This window comes from Cyprinodon tularosa, unplaced genomic scaffold (assembly GCF_016077235.1).
Source record: "Cyprinodon tularosa strain WSP-4 unplaced genomic scaffold, ASM1607723v1 ctg725, whole genome shotgun sequence".
Classification (NCBI taxonomy): domain Eukaryota; kingdom Metazoa; phylum Chordata; class Actinopteri; order Cyprinodontiformes; family Cyprinodontidae; genus Cyprinodon; species Cyprinodon tularosa.
The window spans coordinates 264689-287799 of NW_024039480.1; the positions used below are offsets into that span (position 1 = coordinate 264689).

General features: G+C 39.4%; 1 protein-coding gene across 1 annotated transcript in view; it reads right to left on the bottom strand.

Moving 5' to 3' along the window:
* oca2 (oculocutaneous albinism II) overlaps nt 1-23111 on the bottom strand; it is a 70000-nt gene that overhangs the window by 23591 nt on the left and 23298 nt on the right. Inside the window, exons 13-16 of the mRNA XM_038269236.1 lie at nt 17027-17159; nt 8718-8865; nt 8401-8458; nt 8125-8233 (exon numbers count right to left, since the gene is read on the bottom strand). Of these exons, the coding sequence (XP_038125164.1) occupies nt 8125-8233; nt 8401-8458; nt 8718-8865; nt 17027-17159 (448 nt within the window). The remainder of the gene's footprint in view (nt 1-8124; nt 8234-8400; nt 8459-8717; nt 8866-17026; nt 17160-23111) is intronic.

A 23111-nucleotide genomic window follows, 5' to 3' on the forward strand; every position in this document is an offset into this window, starting at 1 on the left:
GTTTAAAGGAATAGTACACCCAAAACATGATTAGCCTTCATTTTCTACTCACCCCAAGGGCGTAGCTTTGATTTCAACTTTGGTAGGGACACTATTGGTTTTCATTTTCATTGGTCTGATGTCATTGGTCCTATGCAAAAAAAATGCATGTTTCACCTTGTTTAATTTAGTAAAAAAATCTTCTTTAAGGAACCTTTGTCTATCTGATTATTAATCGATTAATCAAAAAAATAATCAACGGATTAATCAATTTGCAAAATAATCATTAGTTGCAGCCCTAATTTTATGGTAACATTCCAAACACATTTCTTTCATAATACAGCACTGAAGGGCAGCTGCTTCACCCCGAGTAGGGTGGCCATTTCTATAGCACCAAAAAGGAGGACATTGTGCGGCATATCAATAAATTACTAAGGTGTACATAAGAATCGGGTAAAGTCACATTTATAGCACAATTCTTAGTAGTTTAAAGAGGATGCTTGTGTAGCTGAATAGAACAAAATATTAAAGAAATGTAAAAAAGAATTGGTTCCCAGCATTTGTATTTATTTAATACATTGTGGTGTTTAAAAAGTGACAATTTTTTTAACACAATTAATTTGCGCAGAACTGCTGCAATTGATCATAAAGCAGTTGTATAGGACGATGCAAACTGCAAAAAGTGGCTGGAAAAGAGGAATTCATGACATGGCTGCAGCCTGTCGAGAGTAAAGATGATTTCACCATGTTCTCTATCTATCCATATCTATCTATATATCTATCTATCCATATCTATCTATCTATCTATCCATATCTATCTATCTATCTATCTATCCATATATATATATATATATATATATATATATATATATATATATATATATATATATATATATATATATATATATATATATATATATATATATATATATATATATATAAAAACTTGAGTCATGGAACTGTGCTTACAGCTCCTTATTTCATGTAAACTAATAACTTGTGTACATGATACTTGTTGATGGCATTAAAATTATTTCTAATAGCATTAAAAGAGCATTAAATTAGAGCTCCTCATTCCTGTATAAAACCTGTGAACGCTTAATTGAATCTGACATATTAAAAAAATCCCCATCATCATCCAGCAGATGTTCAGTTTCTGCCCAAATATTTTCTGTTGCCGATTTTTGTAACAGGGATAACTAGGATCATACATAGTTTGTATGAACTCTGTTTATTCTCTGCTTCCAAACTCATCATCTCTTCATCCATTCCTGCAATAAGAATTTTCTTTTAAAGTTGTGAGATTCACTCTAGAATCTCACAACTTCTTCCTGGTCTGTTGAAGCACCAATAGTCTGCATCCAATTATTTAATTAATTGCTCTTAGTTTTTGGGAATATATACAAACTATGCTCTAATTTCTAGATACCGATCTGTTTTTACTATAATTTAATTTGACAAACCGGGTCTTCTCTACATTCTTTTTTCTGTTTGGTGCGATTGCAATAGTGGGTCTTGATCTGGACGGACCGGAGGGGAGCAAAAAATAGCTCAGCTCCGTATTTTGACGGTGAAGGACGGAGAAGACGTACGTGGGCGGTGACGAGCGGAGGATGTGGAACAGCTCTCATTGATTTACATGACAGACAAGTACTCCGTACGTGAGCGGGGCGGAGCGCTGACGGAGTATGTGGAATCTGGGGGTAAAGGAGGACAAATACACGTCCGGCTGGGTGCAGCGCCGGACGCCGGACAGTGCAATGAAAATCCGGACTGTCCGCCCTAAAGCCGGACATCTGGCCACCCTAACCCCGAGGCTGCCCTGCAGAATTATATCTGTGTTTCCTACAATCATATAATGTTTCTATTATACAAGTGGGTTTTTAATTGTAAAGGTTTAAATGTAACAAAACCTTTCATCATCCTATATTGCTTATTGTCTGGCTGTTTAAATAGCTCCTTATGTCTATTTTCTTTTTTAGTGGCATCATCTACAAACACAACACTAAGAATGAGCCTAAGTTAATTCAAATATAAAATCACTTTTAACAATTATAAAAGACAATATAGCACTATCCTATCTGTAATGTAATAATATCCAAAATAAACAGCCAGATTCAAGCATTATTTACCAGACACTAATGTGTGCACTAATTTACTTATGGACCGTGTGGAAATCTAGAAAAAGAGAATCAATGTAAGTAGTTCCTCTGTTTGTCTTTATCCTATTTCTAGAAGTAGAAGTTACCGGTAATTAAATAGCACTATTTAAATGTGAAAAACAAAAAATAGAAGATCTTTAGCATCCTTCTCATGTTGTTATGTTCTACAAAAGAAATAACACCTGTTATTTATACCTGAACTGCCATCAAAAATGAAAACATTAATAGAAAGGAAATATTGATAAAAGGGAATCAGAAATGTTGATAGTTTACAGTCTTTGTTCATTTTACCAGCAGTTTTCTGAACCCCTGTCTGACTCAGAATATTTAGTTTTATAAAGAAATCCTAACGTTGGTTACTTTCATTTCTAAAGTTCATCAAATCCAAACCCTCTCCTGCTTCTTTGCAGAACTACAATCAGCAGCTTTCACCTGTTCTAGCGTAGATTACATTTAGTTTTTAAATTGGGACTAGTTTCGTAGCCTAATATTAATTTTGGTAACCGCCGTATTCTAGCGTCATTTTTTTTTATTATTATTATTTTGCGCTCCAAGCGCGCGCGCACACATAGAGACTAGAAAACAAGCAATCAGATAGAGAGAAGGAGGAACTTAAGGTGGAACAATCAGAGTGGAGTTAAACATTGCAGCACAGTTGATGCGATGCTATGTAAAATGTACAGGAAAGACCAGGCAGCTGCAGCTACCAGGCGGAGGAGCTGCAAGAGAAAAATGTTTGCATGTTGTTCACATGCAATTTTTGGTAGGGACAATTAGGTCGGTCCACAATTTTGGTAGGGACATGTCCCTATGGTCCCTATGCAAACCTACGCCCATAACTCACCCCCATGCTGAACAACACCCTGGAGTACTTTTTTGATATCTCAAATGCATCTGGAGATCTGGGAGGCTTCTTGCTGTCTGCTGACATTCAAATAATGGAGGTGCCCAGCGCCCGAGGCAGAAAGGTCCATAAAAGTCCACAAAAAACGTTTCAATATTCCTCCATACTGCTCGTCCAATGTATTTCAAGTTTCCTGAGTGGCTAGCATCCAGAATTTACTCGAAACGAAGTCATTTAGAATGTTTTTAGAGCATAAACAGTAGTGTATAGGATTTCCTGAAAGCGCGCACCTGCGCGATCCCGACGCTACGGAAGCCGGCAGACCAAACCAGCGCATTCAGCTCGGCAAAGAACTCATGCTCTTCCTCAACACTGAAGTCCTCAGACATTTTTCTTTCGTTGTTTCTTTCTTTGCACAGGTAAACGGCACATTTCTTCTTCTACGCTTGCATTATTGGAAGAGCAGACGCTGAATGCGCACTTTCATCTGGTTTGGTCTGCCGGCTTCCGTAGCCTCGTGAACGCGCATGTGCGCGCTTTCAGGAAATCCTATACACTACTGTTTATGCTCTAAAAACATTCTAAATGACTTCCTTTCGAGTAAATTCTGGATGCTACCCACTCAGGACACTTGGAATACATTGGACGACCAGTATGGAGGAATATTGACACGTTTTTTGTGGACTTTTATGGACCTTTCTGTCTCGGTCACCATAGACCTCCATTATTTGAATGTCAGCAGACAGCAAGAAGCCTCCCAGATCTCCAGATGCATTTGAGATATCAAAAAAGTACTCCAGAGTGTTGTTCAGCATGGGGGTGAGTAGAAAATGAAGGCTAATCATGTTTTGGGTGTACTATTCCTTTAATGTTGCTTTCATGTGGTATCTTAAATATAGTAAACACCAAACACCAAAATCAAAATTGCATACGAAATTTGGAATTTCCACTGGAAAGCTGGAAAACTTTTAGGATATCAGGTTGTCTAGATGAGGCAAACTTTGACCTTTTAACGAATTCTGCAAAACAATTCTGTATGTTCAGCACTGTGTTGTTAGATGTTCCCTCCTGTTATGTTTGTAGCCTACACAATTCACAAAGAATAATTTTTTTTAAATATCGGCATTTTAACTTTTGGCATTTTAAAATGACAAAATGACCCCAAAAAAAATGATTTTGTCAGATACTCTCTAGCAGTCAGTTGAGGATAGCAGCCAGTAATGCACTGTGCGAACCATTTCCCCGATTTTCTTGTTTGATCTATACTGTATGCCAATGATCAGGTCAGGATAATTTGTGGATCCACCATGTTTGTCTTACGCACTGGTAATTTCCCCTTTACAAGTTGAAAAGATCCTCTTTACCCTACAACATGAAGGCAGCATTGGACCGGAGGGAACCAGAGTTTTTTATTTCAATTTTCACCTGAAACTGTGAAACAAAATAAATCATCAATAGGTCCACAGTAATCAGAAGGTGCAATCTTTTGTTATTAGTACCCCTACCCCACGCAGCACTTCTGCAACCACAATAAAGCTCCCAACACTCACAATGAAGACCTCTATTTAAAAGGATATGATTCCTGCTGAAGTGTTCAGTATTATATTCTAAATATATCTTAATATAGATTTATTTTAATTAGCAGATCAGCAATACATTGTTCAAAATTGAAATAGACTGTACAATACATGGAGCCTGGGCAGAAGTTTAACTGAATAAACTGATTGTTGGGATCCTCAGGCTTGCCCACCAGTGGGCGCCGAGGATCCTCTTCTGTTCTGTGTTTATTTTCCCTTAGGGCTGGAGTTACTGCTGGGATCTGGAGATTACTCTGTCTCCAGCAGAGTGCGCCGTGGGTCTCCTAGGGCTGGAATCTTCCTGCACACCTGTTGCTAATCCTTTCATCAGGAGACCTCTCCTTTATAAGCTCCTGCCAGACCTTGCTTCCACGCCGCAGTGTTGATCTTAGTTGGTTAGCTTCCAGAGCCTCTGTTATAGATTGAACCTTGGTTGTCTCTAGTGTGAGATTCAGATTCTAATCCCTCCTTTGTCTGTGCCTCACAGGAATCCTGTCTCTGGTCTGAAGCTCAGGAAGAGCTGCCCCTCGGGACCCTGTCTCTGGTCTTAAGCTCTGGGAGAGCTGCATCACAGGACACCTGTCTCTAGCCTGAAGCTCTTGGTGAGCTAAACCTGCTAATCTGCCCTGGTGAGCCAACCCAAAGATTCCTACGTGGATGTAACCTGATGACTTCTATGTGGAGTTTCCCTAGAGGTTCCTATGTGGAATCGGCCTGAAGAATCCTATGTGGATGCTCCCCTGTTGTTCCCTGCTAAGAGCTGGAAGCTCAGCCTGAAGAATCCTTCGTGTTTATTCCCTATTGTTCTCTGCAGTGAGCTCCCCTGTTGTTCCCTGCTAAGAGCTGGAAGCTCAGCCTGAAGTATCCTTCGTGTTTACTCCCTGTTGTTCTCTGCAGTGAGCTGGAAACTCAGATCACGGCCAGCCATGCTAAGCATGAAGCTAGATGCTTAGCTTTTCATGAACTCTGCTAACCTACATCTCCCGTCTCTGTACAGTTCTCCAGTGAACCTGCTCCCCTGCCTGAATCAGTTCCCGTATCTTATTCATGTTTGTGCTTCAATAAACTCTTTTGGACTTTTACCCAGTTTCCCGTGTGTGTGTTCTGCATTTTGGGCTTAACTCTCTAGTACCCATCATGACACTGATTACTCGCCTTCATCCGCCTACGACACAGCCAATCAGCTTTAAACCACGCCTCCACGAAAGCAAACCAGCATCCAAAGTTCATCTTAAAAGGGCCTCCGGTCCGCAACTCCTCTGCTACCTACTGTGCAGGTTGTGGTTGCGCTGTGTGACTTCATTCAGATGACCCCGTTTCAACTCACCTCCAGTCCCTCCTCCAACATTGTAGCTAAAATCTCAGAGTGTCATTCCTCCCAGACTCTTACTGCATTCCGTGTCTCATCTCAACCGGTCCAGCAGAAGACCACCATGTTGAGCCTGGTTCTGCCAGAGGTTTCTTCCCAACGGAGAATTTTTCCTCTCTACTGTCACTTCATGCTTGCTCATCATTGACAGGTTCTCTCAACCTGTGTTATCCAAGCTGGACTTCCATCTTCCAGGTCCCTGAGTGAAGCTCTACTATCAGCTCATGCAGTCCACTGGATGTCCCCAAAAAGCTCAGCAGACAGTCTCACTAACCAGCAGTCTACAGACTGACCAACTTCATCTATCTCCACTCCACCACCAGTTTCAGGTCTGGGGGGGAAACAGCCCTGTTATTTACTCCTGTTCATGCATATCAATCAAAATTCAGCACTGTTTCCTGCAGAGTTCTGAGCGCCAAAGACAAAGTAATTGTATCAATAAATTTCTTCTAATTGTCTTCTCTCTGTGTGAGTTTTTCAGATTAAAATATATATATACACTTACCGGCCACTTTATTAGGTATAACTGTCCAACTGCTCTATAACACTTAATTTCTAAGCAGCCAATCACATGGCGGCAACTCAGTGCATTTAGGCATTTAGACATGGTCAAGACAATCTCCTGCAGTTCAAACCGAGCATCAGTATGGGGAAGAAAGGTGATTTGAGTGACTTTGAACGTGGCATGATTGTTGGTGCCAGAAGGGCTGGTCTGAGTATTTCAGAAACTGCTGATCTACTGGGATTTTCACGCACAATCATCTCTAGGGTTTACAGAGAATGGTCCGAAAAAGAAAAAACATCCAGTGAGCGGCAGTTATGTGGGCGGAAATGCCTTGTTGATGCCAGAGGTCAGAGGAGAATGGCCAGACTGGTTGGAGCTGATAGAAGGGCAACAGTGACTCAAATAACCACCCGTTACAACCAAGGTGGGCAGAAGAGCATCTCTGAACGCACAGTACGTCGAACTTTGAGGCAGATGGGCTACAGCAGCAGAAGACCACACCGGGTGCCACTCCTTTCAGCTAAGAACAGGAAACTGAGGCTACAATTTGCACAAGCTCATCTAAATTGGACAATAGAAGATTGGAAAAACGTTGCCTGGTCTGATGAGTCTCGATTTCTGCTGCAACATTCGGATGGTAGGGTCAGAATTTGGCGTCTACAACATGAAAGCATGGATCCATCCTGCCTTGTATCAACGGTTCAGGCTGGTGGTGGTGGTGTCATGGTGTGGGGAATATTTTCTTGGCACTCTTTGGGCCCCTTGGTACCAATTGAGCATCGTTGCAACGCGACAGCCTACCTGAGTATTGTTGCTGACCATGTCCATCCCTTTATGACCACAATGTACCCAACTTCTGATGGCTACTTTCAGCAGGATAATGCGCCATGTCATAAAGCTGGAATCATCTCAGACTGGTTTCTTGAACATGACAATGAGTTCACTGTACTCAAATGGCCTCCACAGTCACCAGACCTCAATCCAATAGAGCATCTTTGGGATATGGTGGAACGGGAGATTCGCATCATGGATGTGCAGCCGACAAATCTGCGGCAACTGTGTGATGCCATCATGTCAATATGGACCAAACTCCCTGAGGAATGCTTCCAGCACCTTGTTGAATCTATGCCACCAAGAATTGAGGCAGTTCTGAAGGCAAAAGGGGGTCCAACCCGTTACTAGCATGGGGTACCTAATAAAGTGGCCGGTGAGTGTATATATTTTATTGACACAGTTTGAAAAAAAGAGAATAGACTGTGGAATATAGATACAGTGTCAGTCATTCTTGACAAACACTTAAATATGACGAAATACAGTTTTAGACAAGTACGTTAAAGCTGCTGTTTTCTATCTCACCGTATGTTACTTTATCAAAGACTCCACATGGTTTGCACAGCAGATATCTATATTTTCATAGATATTTATATCCGCAGTATATTTTACTTCTTTTAAGGCCTCCTTTTAACCTGCCTATTTTTATATAGATAAGGCTGCCTGCAGATGGAGGCAGTCCCACAGTTTATTTCTACGTTTTCCTTTAATAAACACTTAGTAGCTTAGTAGTTTTGCTTCACAAATGTTTTTTATTTTATTTAATGAAGACGGATTCTTTCAGAAATTATCACCAAAATTGATGTTTAAGAAGTTGCCAGTATATGCAAAAGCACATGAGAATGCATAGCACTTACCGAGTTCCAGATGAATGCTGGGAACAAAGGAGTTGAGAAAAAACATGAAGATCACCACACAGAGGACCGAGGCACACTTCACCAACAGAACCTTGTCTGTTATTCTGTGCTGTGGAATAAAAAAAAACACACAAAAAAACTAAAAAGCTGATTTTTATCACATGTCTGAAGGTATTTGTCTCTTTGAACTTTGAAAGACTCATTACTCAGATAGCATCACCGCAAGGCTGCTTCTGGGAGACAGAAATATTTCTGAGGGGAGAAATCCAAAGTTACCTTCTTCTGCAGCTCCTGAATGTTTTGTTCCCAGTTTTTATCCTCCTGAGAAATTTGTCTGTCAAAACACAACAGTTAAATGACATTTTTTATTCATCTAAAAAAAAAAACATTTTATAATTGAATAACTAAACACTCTACTGCCTATACATACGGTGTAGTATATGTTTTACCACCATGTGTATTTTATAGATGCATAAAGCTTTACAGTAAACTTGTATTGCTTTTAGAAATGTAAGTGGAAAAGAAATCTGTGGTAAGTGATAAAAGCAATCTTAAGAGTGACAGAGAGGAGCAGTGTGGGCTTTTCCTGTAACCTTTGGAAGGTTTTCATCATCTTGCGGAGCAGACTCTCTAAGTTGAGCACTTTTTGCATCAGAAGGCATTTTACAGCTGTCTCCTCTCGGCTCGCCGGGTTAATACGCTGAGCAGTTTGCCTCCAAACCAGGATCTCATGCTTCAGTTCTGGATTTAAAAAGACAAAAAAAAAAAATTTTTTAGGGGATTTTAAACCCACCAAAACAAAACAATAATAATAACACCACCTCATATGTGGACTCCAAAGTGCCATAAATCAATTAACAATTCATCAAAGACCAAATAACAGAGCAAAAATAAATAACAAGGTAAAATGTAAGAAACTTAAATAGATAACAATTACCCCTAAAGACATTTATTAAGGGTGCCTAGTCCTGTTGCATAACATTTCCAATACTTATACACCAGTAACTCACTCCATTACAATTTCTTCCTGTTATATTATTAGTTATTTTCCTTTTATATTAATTGTTTTTGCTCAGTTTGTTAGCAAATAAAGCCCTTTGTGTGTATTTATAATACCAAAGTAGAGACAATACTGCGGGGTACACAGTTGCTAAGCTAATTAGCACCTCCCAGCAAAGTGTGAAAATAATTAAGAAAAGTCCAAGAGCCAAAGTAAAGAAAAGCAAAAACATATTCGATTCCAAGAGAGATAACAAGCTGAGAAAAATATAGTATGAAAGCTTATGTAACTTAAAGCATCAGCTAAAGAAACCATGCATTAAAATGCAGGTGGAAGATGGAAGTACTGATTGATGCTGATACTTCTGTGTCTCATCTATCAAGGGGTTGATAGGTTATCCTTTATTTTCGTCTTTACCAAAGGCTCGTTGTGTTGTTTTTGTAATAAAAAATGTTGAATGTTGCAGCAGCCTCTTGGTAGTACAGTAGAGATATGCAGGGAGCACTTTAATTGAGGGTTTGATTTAAAAGGGAAATGAACTTTTGTTCGTTTGGTCTATTTAAGTACTTCTTTGAAGAAGGATAAAAGGTATTTTAATAAAAAAAAAAAAAAAACTTTTTCAATTTACTTAATCTTTCAAGTTCACAGAAGGCTGACCAATCTTTTATCAGATTGACCAATCAGATGATGGAACCATCGTAGAATTTGTTTAGATTATGTCAAAGCTGCACATGGAGCAAACCATAAAATAAAAAAATCTTGAATCGGGGCGCAGTGGTTAGTGCAAACGACCCATGTCTGGAGTCCTTAGTCCTTGATGCGGCCGACCTGGGTTCGAATCTGACCTGTGGTCCTTTGCTGTATGTCTTAGCCCCTCTCCTGTCAAAAGACAGCCACTAGTGCTGTAAAAACTAAAATTGAATCAGTGAGATATGATTTTACACATGATGACTGTGGATTATTGAGCAGAAAAATATAAAAATATTTTTTGATTTATACTGATATATTAAATTCATTATAAATACATTCCTTTTTTAATTTAATATTTATTTAAATTAAATCCTTTCAAAATGATTTAGTGAATACAGATTACACATGTGAACATTTTATCTTTGTAATATCTTGTTCTTTTTTGCCCTCCATAGAGAAGTGCCAAATCCATGACTATTAGTGACATATTGCAGTACATTTATAAGGTGATACGCCCAAAAGCTAAAACCGAATAAGAAGACATTGGGTTTGTTTGCCTTCAATATTCTACACGGCCCCCAATAGAGAAACTAATGCAGCCAGACGATGGGCATATTGACCAGCCCAGGGACAGGCCATGCTGAAACGGAGATAGAGCCCTAGGGTGTTGGACTCCTAAGTGAATATCAGTAGGAGCTATCCTTTTTTAGAAGGTTGCTAGGTGACGTAACCAGGAACTAAGTGGAGGAGTATCAAACATTCCTGTAAGCAAATCTGCACAATTATCAGGAGTGGCAGGGGGCAGGAGCTGATTTACCCACATGCTGTACGTCAGGCTGGAGGGAGAGTGGGAAAGTCCATAGGGTGGGATTTAAATGTGGGCCGTTGAGCCTGCATGGAGCGCTCCCCTCATGATTGGCAACAGCTTCCTTCAGCCTGTTTGGCGCTTAGTGTGGCAGCAAAGCTCCCCACAGTCAGTCTGCTTTCCACTTTAATGAGAGCGCTGAGGTGACCACAGGGAAGCACGGTGGTCTTTGTTATAATGATCCCCTGGTGGGATTCTCTCAAAACAGGGAAGAATTGTTAAAGAAAAATCTCCCAAAAATGTCTGTTCTATAAGGGTCTGCATTCTGTAGGTCCACAGGGCCCTGAGCGAAGAAGGGTTACCACAAAAGAAAATATAGATTCTTAGATGGTAGCAAACCAAATATATACTCTGCTCCTAATTCCTTTTAAATGAGCTTCTTGTGACTCTGGACACAAAGTCTTCAGGGATCGACAAAGGCGCCTTTCTACTGGATAATTAAAAGGATACATAAAACAACTATAGTGTAGCTTATTAGAGAAGTTGTTAAGACAACAGCCCAGTAAGAGAAGAAAGTTATGTGCTGATCTCAGGCTCAGTTTGGAATAGGGACTCTTTTACGACTGCCAACCAGCCAGAGTGAACAGCTGAACATCAGAGTTAAAGGCTTTCCTGACTCCAGCCATGTGGTGATTTGGACTCTGGTTTGTGTTTCCAGGCTCTACTGAGGGAGGTGAGCTGAGGAAAGATAAAAATTGTGTTTAAGGACATTTCTTGATGCTGTGGTTGGATTTTTCTTTATGTGGATATTTAGATGAAGTGGTTTAATGGTTAATGGCTTTGACTGTAAAGCATGGGACTCTAAATTGATTCCAGGTTGCATCAGGAAGTGTATCAGGTGCATAAACTGCCAAAATTGAGAGCAAGTTGTAAGGGGGCCCCATAAAAACAGCCAAAAGGAAACCATTTAAAAATCCTACACAAAACCATGATGCTTGCAAAAGTACTGTGATCAGATTTTTGTTGAGACTGAGTTTAATACTGTTAACTGTTAACTTTCCTGTTCAGACAGTCCTATCCCATCTAGTTCCTACGCATCACTTCAATATTGTTCTCTTCCTTTTCTTCCTTTGGTTTTATTTTACTTTCTGCTGTTTTGTTTTCTGTGGCATCTTATGCTTGTACTTTTTAGCTCCCTGTTTTTAATGTTTTTATCTGCCTGTACAGTGTCCTTGGGTGTTGTGATAAGGCGCTTTCAAATAAAATGTATTATTATTATTATTATTATTTAATAGACCAGCACAGAATCCTATAATTGTGAAAAGGACTGAGAAAATATGAAGTTTGAACTGCAGTTGGAAATAGAAATTGCCATGTTTTGCCCTTCTCTCTAATCCCGTTTGCTGTCTGCCTTCTTTAAAAAAAAAAAGAAAAATTAAGGCCAATAGAACGTCAAAAATTAATCTTAAGAAAGCGAAAAGAGGCACTGTCTGCCACCCGCCATATGCTCTGCCTAGATTATACCAAAACTGAACCATTCGGATGCAAAACAAGCAATATTTGGTGGACAAACAAAACATGGTGGTGAAAGCAGCATCCTCTGGTAATGTTTAGAATTTATAGAAAGATAGATAAAGCTCCAAGGGGAGGCAGCTACATTAAGATAGGAGGGAAAGAGACAATGGGTTGAGATTTGCATTCATTTCACTCCATGACAGTTCATTGGCTTTGTTATTACACTTAATGTGAAATATTTGGTTTGGGTCTCTCTGCTTTAATCAAATTAGAGTTTTGCCATCAACATTTTTGATACGTTTATCTTTTGTGAGAGAGATGGAGAGTAGATGAAGGGATGACAGACGTGGTCTGGAGATGTACAGTGCAGGTGTGTCTCAGTATTGCAAGTAGATTTAGTAGAATGTTTCACTGATTGATGTTTAATTCATATTAAGCATTTACATCAAACGTTGCACCTTTTGCCTCCATCAGTTGTTTTCATTTACTGTCTTTGGATCAAATGATTTTTCTTTTTATATTGCTTTTATTCTATTATTATTACTTCTGTAACAGTGCAAACACACCATTTACAGCTCTTGTAATTTATTTCAGACTGCTTGGCTCTTTACTGGTCCTTTAATCCGGCCGCACAGCTCTCAGTCAGCTGCAGGTGCATGGGAATTCGTAGTCCCACTGTATGTGATATTATTGGGGCCGGGCGGTAATTATGCAGATATACACTTCTTAGGAACGGGCTCTCACTTATGCACAAGTGGACTGCATCAGGTTTAAAGGGATAATTTACTGAAGTTATGAACGTTTGTTGACTCTGACGTGTTGCATTTATAAAAGGTCACGAGAGGAGGAAAGGTGAGAAAAATTACAACAAGAATACGAAACTGTTGTTGCATGAGGCTCAACATGCCAACAGGAGAATATGATCCTAAATCTAAATCCACGGTTTTAAAAGAATGGGTTATATGGTATTTTCTAAAATAAACTGATGTGTTAGAGTAGGCCAGTCAAAACAACAGGATTAATGGCAAGAAATGTAAAGCTAGTAAGGACAAAACCTGAGTAACCTACAATTAATCTAACTGCAACAAAGAGGGGTAAACAAAACAGAAATGCACAACATAATATTTTTTGAAAAGAAAAAACGTACCCCTTTGCTTTTACTAAGATGATATGCACTTATCTGTGTTTCACATTAAATCCTATTAGGATACATTAAATGAATCTTATTAAGATACATTTAAGATGCATTAAAATATAAGATATATATTAAGATATAAGATACATTAAAGGGGTCATAGAATGCAAAACCGAGTTTACATTGTCATAGATGAATAACTACACTCACCTGCCACTTTATTAGGTACACCTGTCCAACTGCTCGTTAACACTTAATTTCTAAGCAGCCAATCACATGACGGCAACTCAGTGCATTTAGGCATGTAGACATGGTCAAGACAATCTCCTGCAGTTCAAACCGAGCATCAGTATGGGGAAGAAAGGTGATTTGAGTGACATTGAACGTGGCATGATTGTTGGTGCCAGAAGGGCTGGTCTGAGTATTTCAGAAACTGCTGATCTACTGGGATTTTCACGCACAACCATCTCTAGGGTTTACAGAGAATGGTCCGAAAAAGAAAAAACATCCAGTGAGCGGCAGTTCTGTGGGCGGAAATGCCTTGTTGATGCCAGAGGTCAGAGGAGAATGGCCAGACTGGTTCCAGCTGATAGAAGGGCAACAGTGACTCAAATAACCACCCGTTACAACCAAGGTGGGCAGAAGAGCATTCTGAACGCACAGTACGTCGAACTTTGAGGCAGATGAGCTACAGCAGCAGAAGACCACACCGGGTGCCACTCCTTTCAGCTAAGAACAGGAAACTGAGGCTACAATTTGTACAAGCTCATGGAAATTGGACAATAGAAGATTGGAAAAACGTTGCCTGGTCTGATGAGTCTCGATTTCTGCTGCGACATTCGGATGGTAGGGTCAGAATTTGGCGTCTACAACATGAAAGCATGGGTCCATCCTGCCTTGTATCAACGGTTCAGGCTGGTGGTGGTGGTGTCATGGTGTGGGGAATATTTTCTTGGCACTCTTTGGGCCCCTTGGTACCAATTGAGCATCGGTGCAACGCCACAGCCTACCTGAGTATTGTTGCTGACCATGTCCATCCCTTTATGACCACAATGTACCCAACTTCTGATGGCTACTTTCAGCAGGATAATGCGCCATGTCATAAAGCTGGAATCATCTCAGACTGGTTTCTTGAACATTACAATGAGTTCACTGTACTTAAATGGCCTCCACAGTCACCAGATCTCAATCCAATAGAGCATCTTTGGGATGTGGTGGAACGGGAGATTCGCATCATGGATGCGCAGCCGACAAATCTGCGGCAACTGTGTGATGCCATCATGTCAATATGGACCAAACTCCCTGAGGAATGCTTCCAGCACCTTGTTGAATCTATGCCACCAAGAATTGAGGCAGTTCTGAAGGCAAAAGGGGGTCCAACCCGTTACTAGCATGGTGTGCCTAATAAAGTGGCCGGTGAGTGTATAGTTCAGTGAATGAAATGGACGTACAGAGAAGTTCAAACCCCATCAATACCTCCTTTCTCTGCAAATCTCACAATTCTAAACTTCCATCATAAAACAGGCAAATTCAAACGAAGCTCCGAGTTGACGTCAATTCGGGGATGTTGCCTTATTTGGTTCTGGCCTGTTCTTTTTTAATGCTCCAAAATTGACATACAGACCAGCTTACTGGTTCACGGCCCAAGAACATGAATAGTGGTTGGTGTAAGACACCAGTTTAGCTGTTTAGCCTACAGTTGGGTTTACTTCTGCAAGAATTAAAAAGCAGGCAGTTTCTCTATTGAAAATGAGCCAGAACCACGGGAGGAAATGCAGTGTTTCAAGCTGCACGGGAAAAGGGGAAAATTTTCAGTCTTCCCAAGGATCCAAAGACTCACAGGCATTGATTATATTTGTGTGTGTACATTTGCTCTAAGCATTCGAAGACAGCTTTCAAAATCTTGGACAGTTCAAAGTGGGCTGGGCCTGGACCACACCGGGCATTCAAAACCGAGCCGTCAGCTCCAGGGCTGGTCCGGAACCCCGGCGGAAGGGGCAGGGAGCCAGCCAGGGAAAAAAACGACCGAACCAGACCCGGTGATGGTATGTTTACCGTCACTGGGTCAGGTGACAGTATGCAGTTCTGCTGCACTGTAGTCGACCAAAATGCCGGACGATTTTGAAATCCCCCCCCGTACATTTTTTTAGGTATGAAAAGTAGGATGTGTCCGGGAAAAAGAGGACGTCTGGTCACCCTATCATATCAACAATCTTGATGTTTCAGTGAGTGAGTGCTTGTTGCTATGATGCGTCTTTGCTCAGCAGCTTCGCTCATTGTAAACTAACCAATCAGCGCACAGCTCATCTAAATATTAATGAGCATACCATAAAAGAAAACCTGTCGTTTCATTTTAGGGCTTTTACCCAGGATGCATTAGGGCTTATAGAACAGCAAATATGCCATTTTCAGCCCAACCAGTGTTTTACCAGTGTTGCCTTGTCTGTCTGTATATACTTAATGTATATATATATAATTTTTTTATATATATATTTTTAAATATTTTTTATACTTTGTATTCTTCTTTTTTCCTACTGTACTGTGATGCAACGCTGCAATTTCCCCACTGTGGGACAAATAAAGGATTATCTTATCTTATCTTATCTTACACACCCTATTCAGAGACCTTAAAGGAAACGGAAATGGGGCCTGTTTACACAGTTGTAGTCTTTTCGCTTCACTCTGTGTACTCCGACGTCGAGGTGCTAACGTCTCTGTTAAACACTTTAAAAAACTCTGAAAATGGAATACGAAAGGTGGATTCTTGATTCTCGACGTCGGAGTACACAGAGTGAAGCGAAAAGACTACAACTGTGTAAACAGGCCCCATTTCCGTTTCCGGTGGCAGGGGAATATTGACTATTCCAACAGAACTCAATGGGATTTACAAAATGCTAAATAAAACACTACAGGAACGTTTTTTCTTTACGAAACTTTTTTTGCAAAGTCATTGAACAGCGCTGACGACCCGGTGAGTAGCATATTTTAAAAAAAGAACGTTTAAGGTTGTTTTAAGGACATTATCGGACATGCACTATGGAAGCCATTCTGAAGCAGCCAGGGGTGGATTCTAAATGAGCCAAAAAGCAGAGACAGGACCAATTGTCAAAATTTTGGTGTCGATCATTCGATTTCATCCTGGACACTACAGAAAATGGGCTAAAAGTGTTAAAAACCGGAATTCTCTTTTAAGGACCAGCACCAAATACCCTATAGAATCATTCTATGACCCCTTTAAGATCTATCTTATAATGTATCTTATTAAATCCTATTAAGACACAAAATGTCAAAAAGTTTAAGAAATATTTATTTAAAAAGAATTTTAAATGTTCTTTTAATACTGTATCTCCAACTTAAACTTAACTTATCTGCTGTCTATTGTTAAAAAAATACACTGAAAAATAATGTAACTTCTTTTGGCATTTACTGAATCATATTTAGTTAGTTTAAGACACTTGTTTTATGTCCTACCCTGCTAACATGAAACAATTGTGTTAAAGTAACTAAATATGATTAGGTAAAAGCTAAAACCGGTTGCATAATGCTCCTCAATTACCTATTTTTTCCTGTTATAACAGCTTTGAATGCAGATTGTATGAAATGTTGAAGTTAGACAGTTGTGATCATTGTGGAGAGATAATGTCATTTGTGTTCCTTTGAGGTTTGCATCATGTAAGGTGTTACTCTAATTTGTTAATGTTCTCATATTTCATCCAAATATCCTAATTACATTTTTTATTCTAAATTAATGACTCACCAACAATTTCAATGGACTCCTTGTTGTATAGTTTTTTGTTCCAGTAGAGCATCCTCAGGAAAGGGAAGGAGGTGAGAAGGACGAGGCATATTCCAAGAAACATGTAGCCTGTGAAGCTGGCAAAATCAATCCCCTGCAACAAAATAAGCAAGAAAAAACTGTAAGATATATGCAAATCTACATATTTGTGTTCTGATGTCACACACAGAATTCTGGCATCAATTTCTGTAAAATAAAATTGTTGTTTTTGCAAACAAATGTTTGGAATAAAGTTTTCTCCAGTGGATGAAAGGTTTAAATTTAAATTTAATTACTTCCAAACAAGTTTAGCTCATCACCACAGATGAATCTGCTCATTTTGAGAAGAATACACATTCATCCCACAACACTTTTTAGATGTTTTTTTGTTATTACTTTCTTTATATAGTTAAAGTGCCTTGCCAAAGTTTTCCTTCCTCTAAATTACTTCGATATTTTGGCACATTACAACCACAAGCTTTAAGGATTCTTTTACAGGATTTCACCTAATGGATCTAAACAAAGTGCTTTAGTTGTGATGTGGAAGAGATATGATAAATGGTTTACTAATTCTAAAAAGAGCATCAATCAGTTTTTGTGAGAGAATGCTTTGTCTCCATCATCTCTGCACATCTGACAGAATTTTCTGACCTTTCTCTTTTGCAAAAAGATTTCGACTTGAGTAAGGCTACATGGAGAATGTCTGCGCCTCTCAGGTAGTGTTGGCTTCAGTTCTCATTAGATTTCTCTCTGGACTTTGACTGGGCAGTTTTACCACAGCATATTTTGACCCAAACCCTATATAATACACTGCTGGTAATTAGCAAGACACGCTCAATAATGGAGTTGTTCTGCAGATGGGAACCACAGACCACTTCTCAGTACCTATGTTTCTAGCTGATGTTTTGGTGACTTTTAATGTTGGTGGCGCTTTAACACTCTTGTTAGCATGAGAGGGACTCTACAACCCATGCAAGATGCTCATCCAGGATACCACATCAATGCAAGCTCTGGCAAGAAGTCATCGTAGTGACAGGCCAGTACACCAGGATATTTGGCAGAGGCAGTGTGAGGGTAACAACCTAGCAGTGGACCTCCTTCCTCTGCCTTAGCACAAGGAAGAACAGAAGAAGCACTGCCAGAGCCCTGCTAAATGTCCTCCAGCAGGCCAGAAATTTGCATGTGTCTGCACAAACAGTTAGAACTCCATGTGGAGGGTATGAGGGCCCAATGTCCACAGATGGCAGATGTGCTCACAGCCCAACACCATGCAGGATGCTTGGTATTTGCCAGAGAACACCAGGATTGGCAAATTCACCACTACCACCATGTGCTCTTAATGCACATGTGAAAGCTGTAACAGAGTCTGGAGAAACCGTGGAGAGCAATCTGTTGCCTGCAACATCCTTCAGCATTTGGCAGTAGATCAGTAATGGTGTGGGGTGGTATTTCTTTGGATAGCCACACAGCCCCGATGTGCTCGCCAGAGGTAACATTAGGTACCGAGATGAGATCCTCAGACCCTTTGCGAGACCATATGCTGGTGCTGTTGGCTCTGGGTTCCTCCTAATTCAGGACCTCATGAGGTTGGAGTGTGCCAGCACTTCCTGCAAGATGAAGGCATTGAAGCTGTGACTGGCCCGCCTGTTTCCTAAACCTGAATCTGATTGAGCACACCTGGATCATCATGTCTAGATCCATCCACCAACATCACATTGCACCACATCCACCACCTCATCAGGAGCATGACCAGGTGTTGTATAGAGGTAATACAGGCACATGGAGGCCACACCAATACTTTGACTATGCCTCATTCTGACTTGTTAAAGTTGAATCAGCCTATAGCGTTTTTCCAGTTTAATTTTGTGTGTGATTCCAAATCCAGACTTCTATTAGTTAATCAATTTGATTCCCATTGACGATTTTGTGGGATTTTGTTGTCAGCCCATTCAACTTTGTACAGAACAAAATATTCAATGAGAGTATTTAATTCATTCAGATCCAGGATGTGATTATTCCCTTTATTTTTTTTTAACAGTGTATATCTGTTTCTATTTTTATTTTAACAATCATAGAGGAAGATCAGCAAAGCATTTCTTACACCACTGTCATGTGATATTGTGGGGATGGTGTGTTGCACTTTTAGTTTTCATTCACACAGTATTCTTATTCATAGTGTAAATGAATGATTAGATAAATGCCCAATTATATTAAAATATGTTTTGCAACCTAAAGCTGATTCAAAACTTCCCCATGATGTTATTCCTAAACAGCCTGCTGTCTTCTTCAGGCTGCAATAAATATTCAATCATAAAACTGGTTAATAGCGACACCTACAGGATGTAGAGATAAAGAGAAAATGGAAGCAAGCAAAAATCAAATAAAACAATACTGGACGACCCTCCAGCCTTTTTACATGAAAACCATGATAATCCAATACAGAGGCATATGTTCAGATGACAGGCTTTCTCACTATCTCACTTTATTGCTTCATTCGTCACAAACGCCACTTTTGTGTTTGTTGAGAACTTGAATCTAAGGAAATGTAAGGGAAGAGCTTTGGTTAGAAATGTTTGTGTTAGATGCTGGTGAAGATTCTCTGTCATCCAGTTCATGGTCAAGCCAAATAAACTTTAAAAAACAAAACCATTGGACTTTTCTTTTTTCAAGTTTGAAGACGTATCACTTCCGGTTCAGAGAGCTTTCTCAATTCAAGTTGTCTGCAGTAGTGTGGAGCTCCAAGATTTATAAAATTGCCTTTTGTTTATTTTGTTTTAGATGTAGCAAGGACTTTGCAATGAGACCATGTATCCATCAGTCTTTGCATGTTTCCCCACAAACTTGAAAGTGCACCAGCAAACCCACGTACTCTGTGGATCATGAATGCAGTTGGGACAAGAGAAGCTTATCTGAGGCCAGACGTGTATGAATGAGCGTTTTTCAGCCTCGCTCCCCACCGTGCTTTCACACGGGAAAGAAAAAGCTGACAGCAGGATGCGAAAGCGTGCTGGAAGCTGCAGCGCACCAGAGCAAACCTCATACTGCCGCACACGCAAGGGCTAAAATGTCACATGCTCTGAACAGATGCCAAGTCAAACAGCTGGGAAAATGTCATGTCTTCCAGAGCTGTGGTGCTATGGACCTCTGAGTATAAAAAGAGTGATAGTTATATAAAGAGCCAACAGGTCTGTGGCATTTTCCAACAGTGACAAACTGCTGATTAACTCTGTGTGACAATCTGATCTGGCTCATAAAAAAAAAAAAAGTTTTCTAAACTCACAAAGTTACTTCAAAAACTTTCAGTCAAAATTTGCACTCAGCGCATCAAATAAACAAATTACCCTCTGATTTAAATTCAATTTAAGCACCTAGCTGCATCTGAAATGACACTGACTCCTTTAATCAGAGACAAGCCCTAAAGATGTTCCACTTATGCGCCACTCGAGTCTCAGTAACCAAAGCTACAGAGATGGAGTTTGTCAAAAAAAACAATTTTAAGGTGGTACCTTGCATCTTTGTCAGCAAAAGAATTTAAACACCTTGACCTTTATTTTTTATGTTGTAACTACAAATTTCCATTTCTTTTTACTATGTAATTCGTGTGTCATGGTATACAGCAACGCAAAGTAGAGATTAAAATGCACTCTCTTTACTCAATAGGTGACTTCTTAGGACAATTGGATTTTATTTCGGGGTATCGAAATTCAGAGGGTTCATTAAAAATGCATTCCACAGTTTTAGTATTTGTTTCCCTTGGTTTGAAAACTTTTTGTCTCAGTTCACAGTCATAGCATCCTTTGTGCTGGTTTATGTCAAAGGATTCCACAATCCCACATTAGATATTAAAGTTAGGGGTTGTGATGTTGCAGAATGTGGAAAAGTTAATGTTTCTTTATTGAAAATGAATAAATTTACCCCAAATATCTACCTCACAAAACAGCTTCTACATTCATGAGAGAAAATTTCACTTTGTTTCATAGAATGAATGTTTTCATTTCTGTGTTTTATTGTGGCTGCAGCACAGGAATAAACACATACTACTGCCACAACATCTTCATACATCAGTTGGAAAACTGTGTGAATAACGGTCACCACTGACAGTCAGCCAAATGCACAGAAAGAGCTTTCTGGACAATAATCAGACACAAATTACTCTCAACAGAAATAAAGATCCAGTTTTAGGATTTGAAAACATTAAAATTAAGGACATAAATAACTTTACATATGTTTGTTTGCCAGGGACTATATTTCTCGTCTATTCCCTCGGAGCAGCTGGCCCAAGTGGCTGGGGAGAGGGACGTCTGGGCCTCCATACTGAAGCTGTAACACTCCCGACCGGATGGATGGATGGATGGATGGATGGATGGATGGATGGATGGATGGATGGATGGATGGATGGATGGATGGATGGATGGATGGATGGATGGATGGATGGATGGATGGATGGATGGATGGATGGATGGATGGATGGATGGATGGATGGATGGAAATGGTAGTTTGGTACCAGCTTACAATATGGCTTCACTTATTGATGGCTTATAAACAGTTTATAAAAATATATTCATTTATAGGTAAACATTTTATGACTCATTCATAAGTGTTTATTTCAATGTTTGCAAATGTTTACTATGCTTTTAATGCAGTAAGTCAGTCTCAAATTTTAATATAAGTAAAGCTTCTGTAGATTGAATATATATATATATATATATATATATATAACTTAGACTCGTTATTTGGCAGGAATTATTGTTTTGTCTCATGCTCATCCGTAATTGATGTATAATAAACACTTGTGAATGAGTTATAATGGGTTTACATATTAATCCATAACACATGTATAAACTATTTAATAGACAGCAATTATGGGAGTGTGGTCAGAAAATTTAGATTTCTCTTATTTCATATCTTGATTTATGGTATTCACTGAAAAAAGGTTTTCACTTAGTTTGTTTTACCTGCAAGGCCACACAATCCCTGAGTGAAAATCTTAAAATAACCCACCATAGGAAAAGAAATAGGTTAGAAAATAGAGCAACTAAAACAAGCTTTTTTCAGAAATTTTTTCCACAACAGTTTAAACATATTAAGCCATTCCTGCCAAGAAAAGCAATCAAATCTCAAGCCTGATATTCTTATAAGTACAATGTTCAACATAAAACGATAACAGTTTTATTGATCATCTAATTGAAGTTAAAGCTTTAATCATTTTTTAAACCAGGAACAAAATGGTTAATATGCTTCTTGAAAAGGGAAAAAATAATATTAGAACATTACTGCCTATCAGTGTGTAAAAACGTTTTACTGCAACTGCATATCGAATTTGTGATTATAAAGTTTGTTATTTTTAATTGGCTGCCAACAGAACTATAATTGGGAGTGGTGGTCTAGTGGTTAGGGCATAGAGCTTGGAATACTGAGGTTCTGAGTTCAAGCCCCACATCCACAGACTGCCACTCTGGGTCCCTGAGCATAAACCCCACACTGCTCCCCAGCACTGTACAATGGCAGCCCACTGCATCCCGAGGGGAAGGGTAAATGCAGAGAGTTCATTTCATTGCTCTGTACTTATGACAGTTTAATGACAATAAAAGCTAGGGAAATAAATAATAATAACAATGCTAGGAGGTGGAAGTAAGTCTTGTGTTCTGTAGGTTTGGTTTTAAATCATGATTGTTTTTAATGTATGGGTCTTAAAGGAATATCTGTGTTGAGTTGATGTGGGTTTTAGTTTGTCATCTGTTTAGTTTCATACTACATGCATGTGTTACTATACATTGCAAACCTCACTTCCTCTTCAATGCTTATTCAGTTTAGCTTTCTGCCTTCCAATCTGATTGGCACATCTGTCTGCTCATCTTTATGAAGACTGTGCTTTAGTTTGGCTCAACCCACCTGTGCCTTGACCAGCCTTCAGAATGACAAGGACTAATTTACTGCTTTATGGATAGGTCATTCTTTAACCCTAAACCATCTGCACAGATAAATAAGCAATTTCCATTTAACCATCACACTCACATAACGCACAATGTAAGTGCTCTTAGGATGTTCAGTTTATGTGTCAGATTAA